General features: G+C 38.8%; 1 protein-coding gene across 1 annotated transcript in view; it reads left to right on the top strand.

The window, feature by feature from the left end:
• DNAH5 (dynein axonemal heavy chain 5) overlaps positions 1-22,953 on the top strand; it is a 150,827-nt gene extending 127,874 nt beyond the window's left edge. Inside the window, exons 67-80 of the mRNA XM_088130559.1 lie at positions 771-1,014; positions 1,602-1,716; positions 4,263-4,453; positions 4,836-4,957; positions 6,270-6,419; positions 7,205-7,450; positions 8,155-8,374; positions 8,964-9,169; positions 9,620-9,823; positions 10,992-11,207; positions 12,421-12,633; positions 13,257-13,409; positions 15,133-15,364; positions 22,595-22,953. Of these exons, the coding sequence (XP_087986685.1) occupies positions 771-1,014; positions 1,602-1,716; positions 4,263-4,453; positions 4,836-4,957; positions 6,270-6,419; positions 7,205-7,450; positions 8,155-8,374; positions 8,964-9,169; positions 9,620-9,823; positions 10,992-11,207; positions 12,421-12,633; positions 13,257-13,409; positions 15,133-15,364; positions 22,595-22,746 (2,664 nt within the window). The 3' untranslated portion in view covers positions 22,747-22,953. The remainder of the gene's footprint in view (positions 1-770; positions 1,015-1,601; positions 1,717-4,262; positions 4,454-4,835; positions 4,958-6,269; positions 6,420-7,204; positions 7,451-8,154; positions 8,375-8,963; positions 9,170-9,619; positions 9,824-10,991; positions 11,208-12,420; positions 12,634-13,256; positions 13,410-15,132; positions 15,365-22,594) is intronic.
• Positions 22,954-23,515: the final 562 nt, after the last annotated feature.

The raw sequence follows: 23,515 nt of genomic DNA, 5'->3' as shown, positions 1-23,515 counted from the left end.
TGTAAAACACTAGGATATACTACAGTATTTATAGTCCTAAATACAGCATAACATAAGTTGCTGAACATTTCTTGCAGTGTGCCCTAATCTTGGCAATCATTAAATAACTATTTGCTATCTTTTCAAGACCCCCACAATCTCTGCCTGAAGCTCTCTCCTCATTCTTCTTAATGATAGCACCACTGTTGTGTATGGCATCTGGGGAGACACTATGTATGAAACATTAAACATGAATAAGTCAAATCATTTTAAAATCCGCTTAATGTAGTAATCCGTGTTATATCCTGTGATTTATATGCTGAATGAAAAATTCATGTGTTTGTGGGTTTCATGGGATACTTACAGTATAGGCCCCATGCTGTATATACTTCCATCACCTAATTCCAAACTTCTTTCTACCCACCCTTTTCTTAGCTCCTGGCTCTTTCATCAAAGTTGTGGTGATGACTGCCTGGGTGTTGGGTAGTACAGTCTGAATATGAAGAATCTGACAATGCTCACTTGGATAATCTTAATGTAGTTGGCGGTGGTTCAGAATATGATTTCCCCCCTCTCCTGCTTTGAGTAATCCTCTAGATCAGAGTGCGCAATCAAGGATAGAAAACATCATAGGAAATTGACATATGATAATGAATGAATGTCTCCTGATAGCAATACTTTGACTACCAGTTCAGTAATGCATTGATACTGTACTGTAGATGCATATATTAATGGGCCTGCTTCCAACAATACATTGCACAGATGCACGTCTTTATGAAATGCTTTAACAGGAGTTGGAGAAAGAGCGAACTGATCTTATAGAAGATGTGACAGCTAACAAAAGGAAGATGAAAGAACTGGAAGATAACTTACTGTATCGACTGACAAGCACACAAGGCTCTCTGGTGGAAGATGAGAGTCTCATCACTGTACTTAGTAACACAAAAAAAACAGCAGAAGAGGTGACCCAGAAACTGCAAATATCAGTTGAGACTGAAGTACAGATTAACTCAGCTCGGGAGGAATACAGACCAGGTGAGAAGGTTCTTCCCCTCCTAGACTAATGATCAAAACTGTAATTATTGCTTGGACTGTAGCATGTTGAGAACCAGAATTAGCCACTTTTTGAGGAAGATTTGAGAGCAGGAGAGCTTTAATGGATTCAGGACAATCTCTTCGCACCTTTCCTTATCCACAGGAATTAAGTGGGGAGGAGAATTGGGGCTCCTAGAACTGCAGTATTCAGCTGTTGTCACTAACGACTAAATACAGGGGAATAAATCTCTAACATCTAAAATTTTACAAAAAAAAAAATCCTTCTGTAAGTGAGGAAGTTACTGAGTAGTAAGCAATAACAATGAAACAGATGGAGTTTGGAGCTGACATTAGAGTTTTTGAATATGCAGATGAATGCAGTGCAGTGTTGTAGCAAAAGCAAAAGGGGGGGGGGGAGATATGTGTTTTTCTTATTTAAATAGAAAGTGGTTCCAGTGCACAAAACCTTTTTAGCTATTTATCATCAGACACTATTAATAGTCAGTATGGGATTTTACAGTTACGGATTTAATAGAATGCTCTGGTTTTATATCTCTGTTGATCAAATCCAATCTTGTTTTGTTCAGTTGCTACCAGAGGCAGCATTCTCTATTTTCTGATAACTGAGATGAGTATGGTAAATGTCATGTATCAAACTTCACTCCGACAGTTTTTGGGCCTGTTTGATCTTTCACTTGCAAGGTAACTATGATTATCTCAATTTTTTCACATTCTGGATTAACGAAAATTGGCAGAGCTTTCAGAAAGCTGAAATGATGCGATCTAGCCATCATTGTTTAGGATCTGCAAACCCACGTCGTTAATCCCATACTTTGAGAACAAGTTCTGCATTTCTTGAAGCATAAAACATCTTATCTGCTTGATCAGAAATGGAAGTATGGATAGGAAGTATGGGCACAGAATGTGATCCAGAGCACCTCTTGTTTTGTTTCTCAGCTCTACAAAATTGTTCTACTAGCAACTTTCCCTAAATACTTATCTTTCTCCATGTTAGTTTTTGCCATGGGCTCATTACCTAATTTTATTTAGGATTTAATATTCATAAAATGCCTCGATTTTTATAAGCATTATAGGGACCCTACATGTAGTTTCCCAATGTAAGAGCCATGCTATGAAGGAAAAGGAAAGGGGGGATATTAGGGAAGAAAGTAAACATTGGAGCAGCAATTTCTTCTCTCCCCACTGGATGGGGCCATGCATGTCTAAGTTCTAACTTTTTGTTTTTGATGCATTAAAGCTCTTTCTATCTTCTCCTCTGTCACACATGGTGTCATATCCGTCTTTCTTTCTTGGAGCCAAGGAACATAGCCTTCCCATAGCCTTAAGTCACCTGCTCATGGAGAAGGAAAGAATGCTCTGCCCTGGGGAACCTGAGAAGAAAAAAGTAGCAGACAGTGTAGTCTTGTCTTTAGTGATTTCTAATGAGAATCTCCATTTAAGTAAATATCTGATTATCATTCGTAAGCCTCTCCAGGGACTTTACTGTCTCAGAGATGAGCAGGCTTAATGAAATAAAGATCCTACACAGCATTGAAATATTCTCTTTTGTTATGTGTTGACATAGCAAGTACTGAGCTGCGTTCAAAAGCTTCAGCTTGCATTCTCTGAAAGGGCCTGAGAAAGAGAGAATGCTTCAGAGGAAGCTAAATATATAATAAATACTCTAGAGAGATTGGGCATTAAAGAGATTGGAAAGCATCGAGCCAGAAGTAATTTCCCCGGAGAAAGAGGAAGTTCTTCCTGTATGCAAAAGTGGGCAGAAGTAACTGTTTTTGTCTTTGCAATGAGATGTCTAGATGTCTATATATCATTTGCTTGACTTTGAGGTTTATATTTCCAATTAAGCTGAAAAGGATGTCTCAATCTAATGTATAGCCAGCTGTAGCTTTGCCCCACCTGATGCACTTCAGATATTTTAGACTACAATTCTAAAAAATTCCCCCAGTGTGGGCATGGGAACACACTCGCTAGGTCTGTCTGTGGTATATTAGAGAATTGTGCTTGGTTTAGCATTGCCAGTAACTCAAGAGCAAGTGAAAGGGTGAGATAGTAGGAATTGCTGGCAAGCTGATCTCTAAGATTACAAATACCTCTTTTAGTGTTATCTTGACTTTATTTATTTTATTTATGGAAATTTATATGGCTGCCCAACTTGAGCTATTTAGATTCTGGATCCCCCCAGATGACATTGCTTCAGGGAAGGGACCCTAAGTGTGCCCATTGTACTATAGTATGTGGGATGGCAGATAGCACTGGGGACAAGCAGTCCTGCAGAGAACCCCATCTTATGCCAGGTAGGCCTTTAGAGATGGTAACCAGCACCTTGAATTGTGCCCAGAAATCTTTTGGAGCCAGTGCAGTTCATGAAGTAATTATGTTCACGGGCATACCAAGGTGTACCCCTAACTAACTACACTGCTGCCTTCTGGAACAGTTGTAGCTTCTGGATGGTCTTCAAGGAGCACAATGTAGAGCACATTGCAGTAATCTAACTGGGATGTGACTAAAGTGTGAATGACACCAAGTAGAGCCTCCAGATCGAGGAAGGGGTGCAACTGGCATTGTGCAAAGACCTCTTGGCCGCCACTGCCATCTGCTCTCCCAGCAGGAGCAATGGGTCCAGGAGAACAGTGGAATTGTACAACGGCTCTGAGCAGGGGAGTGCCACCCTGCTCCCCCACAGTTGCAGACAGAAAATCTTCAGTTTGGGATTTGGAGGACCCAAAACCCACAGCCACTGGATTTCTGAAATGGTTAGAGCAATTGGGGATGCCTTATCTATAACAATTCTGCCTATCCTGTCTGTTCATCCAGCAAGGGCATGCTCAAGAACCTGTCCCCATATGAGGTGAGGGCAACTGGCCTAGGCTCTCCCAGTAGCAGTCACTGCATTATGAAAGGGAAGGAGGGCAGGCGGGCGGGCAGGATTGGTTGGGATAAAGATCAAGGGAGTCAATTGTATGAGGCTAAAATACCTTTCAGTCTGTCAGAAAAGAGAGTGAACTCCCAGCAGTCCAAACAGTGCTAGACAGTTGGATCATATTGATGGAACAGTATTTAATGTCATGTTGAATTTGCCTCAGCAATTCTGTTTGCTTCTGCAGTAACTCAGTATTATTAAGTACAGCTTTGAAAATGCTTTATTCTTGTATACTTTTACCCTTTCTAAAATCTTTGCCCTAAAGGCACTAGATTACTCTTTTATCCCCTCCCTTTCTTTTGAACAGGTCTGTCAAGAGCCCAATTACAAGCAAAAGAATAGCAAATATCATTGAGCATATGACCTATGAAGTGTATAAGTATGCCGCACGAGGGCTTTATGAAGAGCATAAGTTTCTGTTCACGTTGCTGCTTACCTTGAAGATTGATTTGCAGCGGGGCAAAGTCAAACATGAGGAGTTCCTAACACTGATTAAAGGTCATAGCAAGTATATCAAATGCTTAGTGTATGGTCCTGTGCTGTTTTTTCTTCTTACCCATGCAACACAGTTATCAGAGATGCCAACCTGATGCTTCACATGATGGGCCCTGTCTACCACTTGATTAAATATTGAATTTGATGATCTGATAAGCCATGTACACTGCAATCTGCAAAATTTTGTGACTTTTTGGTTTAAGCTTCTAAATGAAATTCAACATATGAAATTCAAATCCATGCAGAGTTGGCAACATATTCTTGAATCCCAACGTAGGGGTGTGAACTCCGTTTAAGTTAGCGGGGAGGGGAGAGAGAGAGAGAGAATGGATTAATAGCTCTTTTCTCCTTTTTTTGTTTTGTTTTAAATAACATATGTTTTCAGGTGGTGCTTCTTTGGATCTGAAAGCTTGTCCTTCTAAACCAGCTAGATGGATCCTGGATATGACTTGGTTGAACTTGGTGGAGCTCAGTAAATTAAGACAATTTTCAGATGTTCTTGACCAAGTAGGTACTAGTAGGAGTTGGTATATGTTGTTTTTACAATTTGTTTCAATTGAGAGTTTAATGGATTTCATGGTAATAGAAACTTATAAAAATAAGGTGAATATACTACCTGGCACTTGTAGAACCCGAAGAACTGATATTTCAGAAACAAATGTTCTGAGATCATTACTGAAAATGCTTTATTACCTGTAGTGATCAATTTCATTTCTAGTGGTGACTGTACCCATAAATAAACAAGCCAGCCAGCCAGCCTTGGTTCAGATCTAAAGGCATAAGGGCATCTAAAGAATATTTCTTTAAATATCCTATTTGCATGGAGCAAATGCTTTAGAAGTTAAACCAACTCTGTAAATCTAGTGTAAAAACTTGCTGGTAAAATGCTTGTTGAAGTATGCCTAGGATAAAAGCCCTTCTATTACATTTTGGAGCAGATAAAGCTGCATTGGATAATGTATATAGTTCATTACAGTTAGAACTATAAGAAGTTATAAGGACCTGTACAACTAAAGAAAGATGGTGGTTCTTTCAGGAAAGCACACAAAGTCACTCATTAAGCTATCTGAAATTAAAGTCTTATTCTTTGAAAGTTCACCTCCACAACCTCAAGGATGTGCTGTTCTCCAGCGTGGGAGGAAAATCTATTGATCTCAAAATCACTGTCCCCACAGTGTTCCTCTTACTGTGCCTCAAGAGGCCAGAAGAACTGCTGCCCACACAGGAGAGAGGCTATTCCTGCTACTGCTGGAATGGTGACAGTGCTCTCCAGCAAACACAGAAGTAAAGCAAGGGCAGCAGAGGGGACGGCTATGATAAGGGGCTGCATAGTGCCTTTTAAGCTGTACAGAGCTTACTGATAGGAATAGCAACCATGAAGGCATAGTTTGCTCTTCCATGAAGTTAATATTTGCCAGTCCCATCCCCGCCCCCAAGGGAAAACAAGCTGCACAAGAAAAGTTTTGGCTTCTTTAGCAATCATTGTTAAAATAGCCAAGGAGGCACATAATTCTCTGGCTGGATGGGAGGGGGTTGCCCTTCAGTGAGCCAGTTAAACCTTAACAGGTCACTGACCATCCAAAGACTCTTCTACATGGCTAGAATGTTCACACGGGTTTTCTCCCATTTTCCTGTGGAAAACACACTGTCCTGCCAGATCACCTTGATCCACCTCAATAGTAGACTAATCCCAAGATGGTCACTCCAACATGAGGTATGTCCTCAACAAATGATGAACAGGCTATCTTTGAACCAGGAAAAGGGGACTGTGTTGATGACTCCTATGGAATACGATACTCTCTTTGTATTATATTATCAGATCTCACGAACAGAAAAACAGTGGAAAATTTGGTTTGATAAGGAAAAACCAGAAGAAGAACTTGTTCCTAGTGGCTATGACCAAGCTCTGGACTGCTTCAGACGTCTACTCCTTATTAGGTCTTGGTGTCCTGATAGAACTATTGCTCAGGTATTGACTAGGACTGAATGATGAGGTTTTAAGGATTTGTGTATAAGGATCAAGGTTAAAATATATTTGTTATTAAATTTAAGGAATTTTTGTTTTTATATATTATATATATATAAGGGTAGAAAGCTATGATACTATGGAGTTGGTTGAGATGGCGAAATTGATGGCTTTGATTCAAGAAGATGTTGTATAAGTTTAATGCAAATTGGAAACCTTTTTTGGGATTTTTTGCGGGAAACAAAAAAAATGAAATGTATAGATTTGATTATTAGAAATAACATGGGTTAATAGAAATAATGGGAGTGAAGTTGTAAACTTAGAACAAGAGTTTGATGTATATTGTTACTTATATCTGTTGCAAGGAAGGTCAGAAGTCAATTTTTTTTTAATTTTGTTGTTTGTCTTTTTCTTTTCTTTTCTGCACTTTCAATCTTTACTATCTTCTTTTTTTCAGTTTTCTTTTTCTTTTTCTTATCCTTTATCTTAGTGTTAGTTTGTGTTAGTTTTTACTGTTTCTTATTAAAAATTTAATAAAGTTATTATAAAAACAGGAAATAATGTAAATATTTTGTAATTGGATATATAAAACGCTACCACTCACATGGTATAATAAGATTTACACCATTCTTAATTATATGAAATGTTCTGATGGATTGATTGAAGATTCATATTGTATTGTATCAAATATCCTGCAAATTCTTCCCTAGATACTGTGCTTTCAAAGCCCCTGCATTCTTCCTTTTAAATAAATGTAAAATATTAATATATATCTTTTTTTAAATTAGGCTAGGAAGTACATTATGGATACCATGGGAGAAAAATATGCAGAAGGGGTCATTTTAGATTTGGAGAAGACTTGGGAAGAATCTGATCCACGCACACCTCTCATCTGCTTCCTGTCCATGGGCTCTGATCCTACTGATTCAATCATTGCTTTGGGGAAAAGGTTGAAAATTGAGACGCGCTATGTTTCTATGGGCCAAGGACAAGAGGTCCATGCACGTAAACTTCTGCAGCAAACTATGGCTCATGTAAGGCAAATTTTCCATGCTAATTTGGCATAGGCTGTTTAAAAAAAAAAATTAGAACATTACCAATTACTAGTAGAGGTTTAGTTAAGCATGAACATAGCATAACTAATAGCTAGTTTATGGAGCACAATTTGTTTTATTTCTAAAGAGAAAAATAGGATTATTTGTAATCAGTAGCATTCTGAAAAATAAAAATATATTATGTCATTAAATCAATAGCTCCATATATTTTGATTCACAAATGTTGCTAAATTCTAGGCACAATCCAGTGCATGTTTATATTTAGGAGCAGGCAGGAATATAAAGTACATTGCTTGTGTGACACACATTTATGTTGCAAATAAATTGAATTGTCACTTTGTTGAATATCATTTTCAAAGTAAAACTGATTATTGTTGGTGATGTTGAGGGAAACATCATGCTAGTTGGATGTGTGTCTGGTAGTGTTCATCCCACCACTAAGAACCAAATCTATTCTAAGTAGGATCCATAGAATTCTTTCACATTCTTAGTTTATTGGCTATATTTTAGATCCTTTTGGGGCTAGAAACAAATTATTATATATTTGCAAAATATTATGTCAGCACTGAGGAGTTGTGAATTGTAGTATCATTGGAAGGTAACAATAATCTGAAGGCATAGTGTTGATTTCCAAAATGAATAACCAATCTAGCTACATGTCTCTTACAATCTTATTCTCTTAGGGTGGATGGGCCCTCTTGCAGAACTGCCACTTGGGACTTGACTTTATGGATGAGCTGATGGACACTATTATGGAAACGGAGACTGTTCATGAGGCTTTTCGCTTATGGATGACTACAGAGGTTCACAAGCACTTTCCTATTACCCTTCTACAGATGTCTATAAAATTCACTAATGAACCTCCCCAGGGGCTTAAAGCTGGCCTAAAGAGAACTTATGGAGGTGAGTGACTTAACCTTGGCTGTCTTACAGATATTTCATAATTTTTCCCCATAAAATTGAATATTTTATTCAGTTGATCTCAGTGAGACAAAACTATATATCTTGAATGGTCTTAAGAGTGCTTGGAGTATTTTGAGCAGTCAGTTTGTACTGGATTTTCTATTTTAACCATATATTAAATTTACAGGTAAATGGCTATAGGCATGTCTATAAATGGCTGGATGTTATAATCATTTGCTGATCAGTAAATTATCAGTTCAGGCATATGTAATTAACTCTTGTGAATGATTACTGGCAGGATATTTCACTGAGTGTTTTTATTCATAGATATTACATCAAGATTTGTGATTGGTTTAGAGAATTAGGTTTGCTACTTATGTATGGTCATCCTCTTCAAATGTAATGTGTAAGTGGGGAATATAGTATTATTATTGTGTAAGCACTTGTCATATACAGTATATAATTAAATGGGAATTGCAGAGGAAAAATGCACTTCCAGAAAGCAAAAACAAAACAAAACGAAAGCTTTCATAAGGAGCTTTATAGGAAACTTTGTTTATAATGGTCTTAGTCAATGTCTTTGTTACAGGTGTGAGTCAAGATCTCTTGGATATCAGTAACATGGTGCAATGGAAGCCAATGTTGTATGCTGTGGCCTTCGTCCACTCCACCGTCCAAGAGAGAAGGAAATTTGGACCTTTAGGATGGAATATTCCTTATGAATTCAACCAAGCCGATTTCAATGCCACAGTACAGTTTGTTCAGAACCATTTGGATGACATGGACATCAAAAAGGTTAATTGGCAGTAACTGGCTTGAAATAAATCTCTAACAAGCATATATGAAACTTGAAATATTTAGGATGTTGTCAACCAAATGTCTTCTTCATACAATGTAATATGGTCAATTAACCTTTTATGTTAAACACCCATAAAGTTTGCTAGATTAGATTTAGAGAGGAGGATGGATGTCTTTGATATCAGATGTAATATATTGGATGGCTATAATATGCTGTTGGAAGAGAAAGAAGAGAGCTAAAAACAGGGGAGGGATGGTAAAGTAAATTGGAGAAGGATTCCAGTTTAATAATGGGTCTATTTTTAATTCCGTCTGGCTCAGAATAAGATAATATACGTATAGGAATTCTCAGATCTTCCATATGCATACACATGCACATACTGTACGTATACACTTATTTTAGTATGCAGTTGCATGAACATGCCATATGCCCTTTTTTTTTTTCAGGGTGTGTCTTGGAATACTGTTCGTTATATGATTGGGGAAATTCAGTATGGTGGAAGGGTTACAGATGACTATGACAAAAGACTCCTTAACACATTTGCTAAAGTGTGGTTCAGTGAAAACATGTTCAGCCAAGATTTCTCGTTTTACAAAGGATACAATATACCTAAGTGTACTGCAGTGGATCAGTACCTGCACTACATACAGGTTTGTTATAATTAACAAATATATTGGAAGGAAAATTTAAGGTTAAGCTGAAGTTAACGAAACCAAAGCTTTCTTCATTCACAAGGTCAGTGCACTAGTATACGTCCTCCTTAATGAAACTTCCTGTATAGAATTTGCAGACAAGAAATCTGAAGGTATATATGAGGGATACTTCAATATAAAGTACACCAAATAAATATAAATACCAAAATATGGAAAGAACGGAGAAGTTACTAATATGCTAAGTAAATAGATTTCATCACTGCCTCACAGCCTCAGAGATACTAGTTGAGCATATCTCAATAATAAGATAAGAGTTTTAGTCAATCCTGGGGGTGGCCGGTGCCCTGATGTCACTCCTGAGTTATTCTCCAATTCCATCAGTCTTGGAATTTATTTATTCTTTTTAAGTTTGTTTTGATGTTGTATTTTAATTGATTTTATCTCCTTTGTAAACTGTCCAGAGTTGCTTTTCAATGAGATGGGCGGTGACAAATTTGATATAAATAAATAAATATCTGGAAATTCTTGATTTGAAACTCACCTCTCTCTTGATGCAGGGACAGTGAATTTCTTTTTAATGCTCCCATCATTACAGTATAAAGGGGGTGGGAGTGGAGAATGATGCTGACACCATCTGACAGAAGGCTATTGCTGATAAGCAGTTTTAAAAATATAATAAATATATAAATAAATAACGGGTTACAGTTGAACTGAAATGTTTTATTTCAAAGCACTCTAGAAACGTTAAGTTAGATAATTATCCTTTCACCTTATGCAATAGTTTCCTGGAAGGTATTGTATAAATGAAACATTCTCTCTGAAATCTTATTATTTGTTGATTTTTATTTTTGGCAGGATCCTACCCTGTTTATAAACGTGCCCACTTACGTATATTTAAAAGATACATTTTAAAAAAAAGTTCTCTTAGACTCCAGTGTGCTATTTCTCTTTTCAGAAATGTTTTAATTTTAAACCCTCACTCAATAATGCATTCAAATAGGGGGTTTTATTCCTATCAGTTTGATTTTTGTGCTCGTGGATGCTGATTTTTTAAAAAATCTGTTTGGTGTTGCCACTCCATCCTTTTTACACTAATTTCCACCAGTACTTTGGAAGACTCTCTGTCTTACTCTGCTGCATATCTGCTTTATGTTGGCTTGTATAGAGCTTGCCTGCTTATGATACTCCAGAAGTCTTTGGGCTGCATCCCAACGCTGATATTACTTACCAGAGCAAACTTGCAAAAGATGTGCTAGACACAATCCTCAGCATTCAGCCCAAAGATAGCTCCAGCGGAGGTGGTGAAACCCGAGAAGCTGTGGTGGCCAGGCTAGCTGATGATATGCTGGAGAAACTTCCTGCAGATTATGTACCTTTCGAAGTAAGTTATTGAAATCTTGATATAGGAAGCATCAGAGGCATTGGAACTCTTTTTCATTGTGCCTAACTGGAAAAAAAAAGTTTTTTTTTTAATTCCTCTTTTTTTAAAAAAATATGTTTTCTATATACAGTAGAGTCTCGTTTAACCAACCTTAGCTTATCCGACATTCCGTCTTATCCAACGCCCCTAAAAAAAACACAACAATGCGCATAAATCGGTGACGAGAAAAGTGTGCCGCTTGTTTGTGAGCGTGAGTGTACTCTTTCTTGTTGCTCCTGACAGTGCGGCGCCGCAACACAAAAATCAATTGCAACAGGCGCAGTGGATTGTTTTTTTTTTTTTTACCACACTCAATTATTACTGTGTGTTATCCGACATTTTCGCTTATCTGATGTTCTGCCGGCCCGTTTATGTTGGATAAGCGAGACTCTACTGTACTTGTAACCCAGAAATTAAGGAATGAACTGGAAAAGCAAAATAACAAAGAGGCTTATGGTGCTTTAAGCAAAGCAGGTCAGCTTCAAAATGAGGAAAAACAGCCTGTTATATTTCTTTGTTTTAATTGATAAACATAAATAATCAAATGCACCGATATCTGAATAATCAGATCAGTAAAAAAGACTGACTGAAAGTTCTTTGCTTATAAAAAATAAGTATTCCCCAAAAACTAACCTAGTGTGGTCTACATTTTTATACAGTGAATAAGACAAAAATCAATCCAAATGAATAGCAAAATGAAAATTTCAGTCAACCTTTTTGAGTAATATGATCTACTGTGCATGCAGGATATCACAAGAATTTGATCGCTTCCTTGGTCTGACGTGATAATTATGTTTAGATTTATGCAACTGTAGCTTTAATCTTCACATTTCAAAGCTTTTCTGTAGTTTTTAGTTTTTCCTTAGAAAATTATGGGTTATATTAACCCTCTAAATAAAATACTATTTTTATACTTGCATTTATTCCCAGATACCTTTTCCCCACTGTCCAAATGAAATAACTGATAACTGATTCATAGATTCTCAGATAAACTTCTCATATATGATCTTAGTCTTCAAGGAGTACCTACTCCATGTTTCTTTGAAAAATTCTGTCCTCTCATTTCATTTCCTCCGCATAGAATTTTATATAAGTCAGTAGCTATCTGTCTAGGGAACATGGCAGCCAGCATGCTAACTGGCATCATATTTAAATATTCTCTGTCTCCTGTCAGGTAAAGGAAAGGCTTCAGCAAATGGGACCATTTCAGCCCATGAACATCTTTCTGCGGCAGGAAATTGACCGAATGCAAAGGATTATTGCTCTGGTGCGAAACACCTTGACAGATCTTAAACTTGCCATTGATGGAACCATAATCATGAATGAGAACCTCAGGGATGCTCTGGATTGTATGTACGATGCCCGGATCCCAGAGCGCTGGAGGAAGGTTGGTACTTGTTCTTTTGTTAGAAGGAAAATAATGTTAGAACTTCATTCTTCTGAGTTAACTATCCTAATCCAATTATGACATGTTCAAAGCACACATACATAGTTACTGTTAGTTAATTGATTCCTTGTAACTGAAGGCTTGTTCTTACACATTACTTGAAAGTTCTGGTTGCATTTCATGCCACTCCAGTGGGACGTTTCTAGCCCATGTAAGAATGATGTCTCATGTAATAATTTCTCCATGCCATTTCTATCTTACCAGTTTAGTACTTGCAGAGTCCAACAGGATTTTTTTTTTAATGCATTTACTTCTTGAGCAGCATAAACTTTGTATCCAACAGTAATGTTTTACAACAGTAGCTTGATCTGCTCGGCTAGTGTATTACTGCAAGCTTCAGGTGGGGAAGGGCTGGAAGCTAACATGTTGAATGTTCCTTCATACAAGGAGGAAGATTCTGGTTACTCTTTTCTCTGACATCTTGTCTTTAACATGGAGGAATATTCCATCATACGAATCTTCTCCCAAAGTAGGCAGTATACAACTCAGATTGTTTTACTGCTTCAACTTGAAGCATTATATAGTGTAGTTTCTTATGTCTTTTTTTTTTCTTCTGTTTCTAGGCATCTTGGGCTTCCAGCACGCTTGGGTTTTGGTTTACCGAACTTCTTGAAAGAAACCGCCAATTTCATTCTTGGATTTTTGAGAGACGACCAAACTGTTTTTGGATGACAGGATTCTTTAATCCCCAGGGATTTTTAACTGCAATGAGACAGGTTAAATAGCTGATTGCTACACATTTTTATCAATTTGTTTTGCTTTTTATCTGAAATGAATAGCGGTGGAGATACCATTTATTTTCAGAAAAGAAATTCCAGTTGCCTTTGCCTTCTCCTGGAAACTAGGGCTGGTATAATTAGACTTCCCTTTACTTGAACTATATTGTTTTTTGTTTTCATAATTGTGACAAGACATAGAGTGTTCCAGCCTTCTTCTTTTAGTCTGTAACATTGTACTAAATTGGAAAAAGCCTAAGTCAATGGTAAATTATGGCAGGAAAAGTTAGTTTGTAGAAGTCCAAGAACAATGATCTATTGTCAGGAGAGTACTCTAAATCTTCAAATTCAGGCTTTATCCTTACCCTTGATTTTGACAAGCAGACATTTCTAAATCAAATATATAAAAGCTGCCAGTTGTAGCTGGGCAACCTGTGGTCATGGCTCCCACCAGCTGTCTATATAGCTGACAATGGAACACAGCAACCAGCTGACTCCCGGCAGCTGCCAGTGACTCCTATCATGCTGGGGAAGGACAGCTTCCCTAATTTGGTATTCTGTGCTTCCCAGCAGCCAGCCAGTTGTTCTGTACAAGTGTGTGTTTTTGTGTGTATGGCCCCAGCCTCACACCCAGCGATCAGGGAGGACCTCACTGCTAAAAATATTGTTCATCAAGTTTTAAACCTTTCTTTTGTTCAAATGTCTCCTCCTTTGCATGGTATCTTTGTTGCTTCTGTGGTGGATTAAGATAATAAGAAACAGAGAACCTACTGCTTCTTGATCTCTAGGTAGGAGAAAGGGAATTTGCTAACAAGAGGATGTAGACATTAACTGGCTGACAGCTGGACTCCCCTTACAAGGAGAGTGGAGTTTAGAGGAGGTTACAAGGAAATGTTCTGGAAATAGAAACTTTAAAACTTGTTCTAAGTGGTAATTTTTCAAAGGCAGGTGTGACTTCTGAATTTGAATTAATTCTTGATTCCTTTGTAAAACATCTTTCTAAAGTAGCCCCATCTTTCTTATACTTCTAATAACTGGCATATATGGGCTTTCTGAATTAGGCTTTAATATACATTATAGCTGGTTTCCTAGTCAATAAAAGCAGTGATCAGATGTCAGTGTCTCACTTTATAAAGTTTTACTCAGCTTGTAAAACTGACAGAATGCAATGAGTTGAGTGAGGATTCATAAAGAACATGGGAATAAGAAATATGGAAAAAATATCACTTAGGATAGTTTTCACTTACATACCTAACTATGGAAGTTATGTTAGAGAACCAGTTTGGTGTAGTGGTTAAGGCACCAGGGTAGAAACCAGGAGACTGTGACTTCTAGTCCTGCCTTGGGCATGATGCTACCTGGGAGACTTTGGGCCAGCCAGTTACTCTCAGCCCTAGGAAGTAGGCATGGGCAAACCACTTACAAAATCTTGCCAAGAAAACTGCAGGGACTAGTTCAGGCAGTCACCAGGAGTCAACACTGACTTGAAGGCACCAAAACAAAAAAACAAAACAAAAAACCCACTTAGGGTAGTCCTCACTTATAGGCATAACTATGGAAATTGGTATATAATTAGTCTCAGGAGAAAAAAAGAAGAAAATATGCAACTGCAGTTAGCTTTTCTGATGCTTGGCCAATTTATTCTGAAGTTACATAATTGCTGGTTCTTTGGTGGTAGAAACCCTGGTCTTTAACTCCTAACTGTTCCATTGCTCTGAAACAGGAAATCACAAGAGCAAACAAGGGATGGGCACTTGACAGTGTAGTGCTGTGCAGTGAGGTCACAAAATGGATGAATGACGACATCTCAACTCCTCCTCCTGAAGGAGTCTATGTATATGGTCTCTACCTAGAAGGAGCTGGGTGGGACAAAAGGAACATGAAGCTCATCGAATCTAAACCTAAGGTGCTGTTCGAACCAATGCCTGTGATAAGAATATATGCAGAAAACAACAGTAAGTATTAGACTGAACATGATTATGATGATACAGTGTAGTTTAGATTGTTTTACAATTTAAAATGTTCTATGGATTCTGCAGGTTTTGTGGCACGAAAAAATGAAAATGCTTGGATTTTAAATGAAAGTGCTTGTTCTTGTCAGCCCCTGAAGACCAAATGCTGCCATTTCTCTGTACAGGCTCCTGAAAAGCTTTATTTGTAGTGGCTCTTTTGGGAGCAGAGATATTAAAATACTCCTTACCGGATATGGTATTACCATAGTGTGCAAACTGTATTCACTCTTGTATTTCTAGCAACAGCAATGCTAACTTAGGTGCTTTATGGACATAAAGGATCTAAGAAAGTGCAAAGTTGTATTAGAAAATTTGAACTGTGCAAGAAAGGGTCCACGTTTAATTTGAAACAATTTATGCTAAGCCATGTTTACCAATTGGAAGTACAGGAGGCGAGTTTTATTGGCATCTTTCTAGGATTCTGCAAGTGACCCTAAGTTATTCTATGTTAAAAAACTTCACAGCTCCAGCTTCAAAGTTAAACATTTGTGCTGTTACCATCCATTTGCCCTTCTAGCCTGGAATAGCTGACAATTAGGTTTAGAAGGCACATGTACAATAAACAAAAAGAGAAAAAAGAGGTGCCCAGGTGCCCAGAACTCAGTTTATTGAGTCCCACATCTTTTAAAGTTCTTTAAGATGATTTTAAGCTCCCTTTTGACATTTTGAATCTGGTGCACTTGCTACTTGAGCACTTAGTCATTCCTGCAGGTGTTCACATGTATAGTATGACTACCAGGAGAGAAGCCTCACTGGCCTCTACGTGAAGTGGGATGCTGATCATGTGGAGTCCTGATTTGCATTGAAACCCACATGCCTACAACTATTGGTCCTGCAGATATACATGCTAAATGCATGAACGCTGCAGAAAAGCCAGTATCTTTGAAGGTTGTCAGGGAGGACTTAACTAGCTTACATGGTGAGTACTTTGATATAGATAACCCAACAGGGCTGCAATTAGTAGATTGTCCTTTAATTCTTGTAAAGAATTCCATAAGGTCCACATCTTATTCCTGATACATTAATGTTGCTATCATTGATTATGAACACTAATGTTGAATAGAAATCCTATTCTTCCTTGGGTTCAAAACTGACAAAAGTGAGAACACTGACTGATAGGTTGCGTGTTTCTCTTTTTCTCTCACATATAGTCCTCAAGTTATGACTATTCATTCAGCAACTGTTCAAAGTTATGACAGTGCTGAAAAAATGGATTTACAAGTCCCTGAAGTTACTGCTGTTGCAACGCCACTGCAGTCATGTGATTGTGATCTGGGTGCTTGGCAACCCGTTTGCACTTACGACCAGTTGTCAAGCACCCCACAATCACATGATCACTATTTCCAACCTTCCCTGCTGGCTTCCCACAAGCAAAGTCAATGGGGAAGCCAGCAGGGGAGGTCTCAAGTCACTTGGGTAAGTCTCCCTCACCCAACCCAGCCTTTCTTCACTCACTCACATGCACTGCACCCTCCTTCCCCCCTTCGCTCACATGCACCAACACCCTCCTTCCCACTTCACTTGCTTGCATCCACCTTTCCAGGAGGAAGGCTTTGCAGGAGGAAGGAGAAAGCCTCGGGAACGGTTAGCAGCTTCCAACGTGAGCTGCATAGCGTGCGCTGGAAGTGCCCCTGGAGAGACCTTCAGTGCCTGGAAGCACCCCTGGAGCACTCCTTCAGCACCAGAAGCATCCTGGAGAGGCCTTGAGCAAGCGAAGGCGAGAAGGAGGGTGCAGTGTATGCATGCAAGCAAGTGAAGGGGAAAGGAGTGTGCTGATGAGAGTGAAGGGGGAAGGAAGGCACTGGTGCATGCAAGTGAGCGAAGGAGGAAGGAGGGCGTGGTGTGTGCGAGCGAGGGAAGGAGGGTGTTGGTCTGTGCAAGCATGCGAAGAAGGGAAGGAGGGCGTTGGTGCATATGAGTGAGTGAAGGGGAACGAGGGTGCTGGTGTGAGTGAGTGAAGGTGAGCACGGTGCATGTGTACGAGCAAGTGAAGGGGGAAGGAAGGTGCTGGTGCATGTGAGCAAGTGAAGAGAGAAGGAGGACGCTGGTGCATGTGAGTGAGCAAAGGAGGGAAGGAGGGTGCAGTGCATGTGTGCGAGCAAGCAAAGGGGAAGGAGGGCACTGGTGTGTGCAAGTAAGTGAAGGGAGAAGGAGGGCGTTGGTACATGCAAGCATGCAAAGGAGGGAAGGAGGGTGCTGATGCATACGAGTGAGCAACGGGGGAAGGAGGACCAAGAAGCTCCTGGGCTGCAGCATGGCGAGCAGCCCCAGAGCCACAAGGCAAGGCAGGATGCAGGGTGGCCAAAAGGGCAGAGATGCGGGGGGAGATAGGTGGGTGATGGGGGCTGGAGGCAGTCCCTTACCTTACTGAGGCTCAAGGCTGGGAGGGACCAAGCTTGGAATGGTTTGGATTGGCGTGGGTCCTCCACTAACGACCGGTGGAATTTGCTTATGGCAATGGAGAGTGCTGGGATTGCCGTCACTAAGATATGCAGTCACATGACATCTTGCTTTACAACTGCATTGCTTAGTGATGGAAATTCCGGTCCCAATTGTGTCCATAAGTTGAGGAGCACCTGTACTGACATCACTTTATCATCCTTCCACAAAAGTCAGAAGATTTAATAACAGTTTAGGAGATCACAGAGTGGTAAAATTGGCATTTTGATTTGGAAAGAGAGAGAAACGTCACTCTTAAATCAACTGTTAAGCACTCTGGCTTCAAGTACCAAAAAAGGATGTAAACAAAATGCATCAGTTACACAATTAAATATTGTAGCCTTGCATATCACCTCATCATCTAAATAAACAGAGTATGCTCAGAGAACAACATTAGCTGAGAAGTGTACTAATCAAGACAGGGTACAGATATCATCCTGAACATGATTTGGCTCACCTTGAATATATAGTTAAAATAATACTATATATTCTTATATAGTATTATTTTATACTATATAAAATTGCAACCTTTTGTTTAGTAATTAAATGCAAAGAAACATAGCTTAATTGTATGTAGCTGGATATATGGTTACAATTTTTGTTAGTATTATTTTTATTTTCCACAAATTTTTTATTTCCTTTCTCAGTAGAAACGGAACCTATATCTAAACAGGCCAATAAAACTACTGTTTCCTTTCACCAATATTAGGATTGACTTGGCAATGGATACATTCTGGTTGGAATGAGAGGGACCAAATAATATGTAAAACAAGGATGTTGCTTTTTACCTATTGTATGTTCAGTGGTGGCTACAGCTTGAAGTGTGTTAGTCAATAAAGAGGAAGTTCTGATAAAATACGCATTTATACTTCAACGTGATAGATCAGACCTGCTGTGTAAAACATAATGAAACCTATGGATAAGGAGAATAAATAACACATTTGTTCATCTGAGAAAAATCAACACAGTGGAAAAGGATTTCTTTCCACTTAAATTATTGATTTTTTAAAAAATGTCAATCAGTTTAAACCTAACTTTTTATTTTGTAAGGATTTTTTTTTTTTTTACAAGGCTACAAGTTGTTACTTGGTATGTAGGTGTTCCTTTTGACAGCTGAATGTATGGAGTTTGGATCTGCTTGAGCAAACAAGTCAAAAGATTGAAAGTGCAACTTCAGAAGTGAAAGGAAGACGCTCTGGGATCTGTGAAGAAGGGAAGCAGCTGTCAGAATAGATGGTGGGCTGGAGAGACAGACAGCCGCTCTGCTTTTTGAAACTTGGTTCAAAACGTTGACCTGAAAATAGTCCGTTTTTTAAAAAAAGAAATGAAATCCCATCAGAAATAAATAGAAATACGATAAAACTCCAAGCTTTGTGGTCTACCATTTTACTTTCAGTTATTTGTGACACAAGCAGTTATTTGGTTAAATCTCTTTGGTAAGAGGTAACTGAACACAGTGCCTGTCAATCTGATTTGCAGATATATGAAGGATTTTATATATTGCAGGCTCTGTGTAATACCCTTCTTAGTTGAGAATGTCATGCATGGCCCAAAACATGAAGTGGTCTCACTCTACTTAGATTTCCAAGGACAGCATTTTAAATTGCCACCCTCTGGATGAGCTTTGCCAGGAAAGAAATAGGATGAGTACAGCTGTTCCTTCCCTCAAGACTTTTCATGTCAGAGACCTTCAGGATAAGCTGCATTGTCTTGAATTACAATGGTCTTGCTCCTACTTAGACAGTTATGGCAGGTGCTTCTGGAGAAATATTGCTGACTTCCATGGCATTGGTGTACAGTCTCCTAGTGGTCTCTATTGTTGTGAAATCTGCATAAAACTGCAGGAATAGTTGTCCAAGAGTATTGGTTGATGTATCACTAATATCCAAATAAGGACTTCATTTAGAAATGAGGTAACTGATCTGCTGTTTGGAGGGTAATTGTAGAGAATAAGGAAAATGACCTTGACAGAGATAGGCCAGATCTGTTACCAGATCTGTTATAAGGAGAAAAACGTAGCTTAAGTCCAAAACAAGCAAAAAGTATGTGGAAGAGGCTCAAATGCCTCCCTAATTCACATGGGTATAAGAAGGGGAGTGGGTACAGTACTATCAGACTTGCAAGATTCTGTTATTATAGCCATTCGATAAAAGTAATCTTAGCCTTCCTGTGGAGTTGCTTTTTGATCTGGTCTACCTGATGGTGCTAGCAGTAATGGAAAAGATGAGAGCAAAAAAAATCTGAAATTCAGGCTAGGCAAGTTTTCTTGGTTCTTCTGCCGTGTTCAGCAATATCAATTCTAGTCCAACAGAATTGCATTCTCCTTAAATTGAGGCTGAGTAATGCATGACTCTCCAGATATGGACTATAACTTTCATTATAAGGGGGGACCGCCTCTCCATGATTTCATCTGCCTGTCCTACCAGATCCAGCAGAAAGGGCATGTTACAGGTTCTGTCGCCTAGGGCTCTACATTTGGTAGTCCCTGGGCGGTGGGCCTTTTCTGCTGTGGTGCCTGCACTGTGGAATCTTCTCCTCCCTGAGGTGAGATTGGCCTCGTCTTTGTTGCGCTCTGGAGGTCCCTTAAGACTTGGTTATGCCAGCAGGCCAGGGGACCCCAGAGAATGGGGGAATTAGTGAGGTGGCTTCCTTATTTTTAACATCCTTTTATTATCTGTTTTATTTTGCTTTTTATATTTTTAATGTATTTATTGACTGTTTTTAGCTTTGTTGTATGCCACCCAGAGTTGTCTGTGGTGAGAGGGGTGGCTATATAAATTGGTTAAATACATACATACATACATACATACATACATACATACATACATACATACCGCCAACTGTTCTGATGAGACTTGGTATTCAGCAACATTGGGGGCGAGGGGTGTCCATTCCTGTATCATGGAATCAAGTTTTTTATTTGGGAGTGTCTGTATTCCTTCATTGCCACTACAGGCACAAGTGAACTTAGTGATTCTACCATCTTTTATCAGCTTGAAGTTCATCCACATAGCTGGCTTGACATAGCCTGAAGGTGCTTCACTAACCATTTCTCGATGATGTATCTGGACAAGATGGCTTCTATCTCATAGGCCAGTTCATTGAGTTCTGGCAGGAAAGTCGTGTTTGCCCAGCTATCACGGCAGAAGATTTCCTGCCTAGACAATCTGCAGTGTGTGGAGGAGGAACCTCTGGAGGTCAGTAATCTGGCTTGGAAGAGGAAAAGCAACTGCTGTCCTGAAAGTAACCCATATTACTTTCTGTGGGGGCAGCAACATTACTGGCCTCTCAGAGGTGTGGTAAAAGGTAGGCTGGGAAGTAGCACTTTTTCTATTGGAATACTTTTCTCCCGTCACTGGGAGCATATTACCACTGCAGTATGGATGGGCCCTTGGTCTGATACACTGATAATGAACCTTCCTGGACAAAGATATGCTGGCAATAATTATTCACTTTCTGGTACTCTCCCAATTGAATTACTGTAATGCACTATAAATGTTTCTTTTTTTAAATGGCCTAGAAATTTTAATTATCCTGAAAGGATGACTAGAGTGGAGCTGGCTGAAGATCATATTATGCCTGTGTGTTAAATGCTGGCCCCAATTCAAAATGCTGCTTTTAATTTTTAAACTCCCATCTGCTTTGATGTACAATTTCCTGAAGGAGCATCTGCTTCTCTGTCTGTTTCCCTGGAGTGTTAAGGTTATTGTTTGATGCTTTCTTCCATGTGAAGTGAAACTGGTGACTACAATAGAAAGCTTTGTTAGTGATAGAAGGAGTGCCATGGAAGTTTAAACACTTTTTATTGACCCAAACACAGAAGCCTTTGGATTAAAATCTAGTCAAGCAATACTTTAAAAAATACTTTTATGTATCCTTTTATTGCTTACAGGTAGTCCTCGACTTATGACCACAATAGGGACTGGAAAATCCATCATTAAGTGGTGCGGTCATTAAGCAAGGCATCATGTGACCACACCCAATTTTATGACTTTTTTGCAGTGGTCATTAAGCGAATCACAAGTCGTTGTGAATCATGTGGTTGTTAAGTGGATCACGTGGTTGTTAAGTGAATCACACAGTTCCCCATCAATTTTGCTTGTTGGAAGCCAGCTGGGAAAGTCACAAAGGACTCTGGGATGTGGCAACTATCATAACTACATGCTGGTTGCCAAGCACCGAATTTTGATCACATGACCGCAAGTACACTGCAATGGTCATAAGTGTGAGGACTGGTCATAAGACAATTTTTTCAGTGCCATCGTAACATCGAACAATCACTTAACAAATGGTCATAAGTAGAGGACTGCCTGTATTCATTAAGGATATCACCACATTGGAAGACATTTCTACCACTGCTGTGCTCTTTCACTTGCTTGTAACATGCAAAGATGCTATGTATTATAATTTGTTGAAGTAAAAATACCTGTTAAGATTCCTAACATACATGGTTGTGTTTCAGGTCTTTCAGAAAGCTCAGAAAAATAAGGTTCCCCCCCCCCTCCGTATTCTGTATTGTCAGTTTATCAAAAGTTTCCCTTAATTCCTTTTATCCTCCTAAACATATTTTCGTAAGTGGATTTCACAACGTATCCTTGGATGAGCTAAGAGTTGATGATTTCTAAGTTTAAATTCTTGTTTAACATTTCTGTTTAAGCTATGCTAATTGAAATTTTATTTGAGTTTCTTTATAGCCTTATAAAAACGAGCTGTTCTGTTTTGCCCTCTTCCTAGCCTCAAAAGATCCACGCCTATACTCATGTCCAATCTACAAAAAACCAATTCGGACAGATCTGAATTACATCGCTGCAGTGGACCTACGGACCACCCACCCACCTGAACATTGGATATTACGTGGCGTTGCCTTATTATGTGATGTCAAGTAATGTTTAGAGAATACCTGCATGCTTGTCTCATTTCCCACTACTTTTTTAGAATAGTTCTTTTCTTAAATGCTTTACCTGAGCATGATAAGAAATTAGCTGGGTCACAGGTTGCTGGTTTGTTTTTAAATATAGTATATGTTAAAATACTCTTTTGCACTATCTTGACTTTCTCTCAAATGAGAGGAAGAAACTGAATGTTCACTAACTAAAAAGCTCACTGAATATATTGTGTATCAATAGTTTTTTTTTAAAAAAACAATTGTGCTTTTAAACGTCATGTTAATTGAATTATAATTGGCATATTTTATCTGTATGACCTCCAAGTATGTCAAATATCTGACAGTATCTAAAGGCAGCCCCCCCCCCGCAATAATTAAGTGGCACTTTTCACAAAATTTGTATTTTTGCCTATAGAAATTTAAAGGATTGCCATGGCTGCTTGGAGTATTCCATAAACTAACACAGATTTTGCTTGCCTCCCTGGAATGCTTTCCATTCACAGGATGCAAACTAGGGCTTGTTGTAATCTGGATAAACAAAACACTTGTATAATGCGTTAAAAATACATTGTTACAAAGGTCTTTGCTTGCAAGTAGAACAAATTTAAATTTTAAAAAATGGATGGAATAATTTTGTTCCAATAATTTGTAATGCTGCAGATTGTATTGGCAAATTTGATTTGTGGATGAAAGACTCGAGAGAATTCTTGTTTTACAGTTACAGAATCGTTTATCGCAGATACAAAACAATGCATCCAGTTTCCATTGAT

Source organism: Python bivittatus, unplaced genomic scaffold (genome assembly GCF_059951505.1).
Source record: "Python bivittatus isolate LINGU-HERP-01145 unplaced genomic scaffold, Pbiv_v1 ctg000840_np1212, whole genome shotgun sequence".
Lineage (NCBI taxonomy): Eukaryota > Metazoa > Chordata > Lepidosauria > Squamata > Pythonidae > Python > Python bivittatus.
The sequence above is the reverse complement of the archived record's forward strand: the minus strand, read 5'-3'. Positions and strand labels throughout refer to the sequence as shown.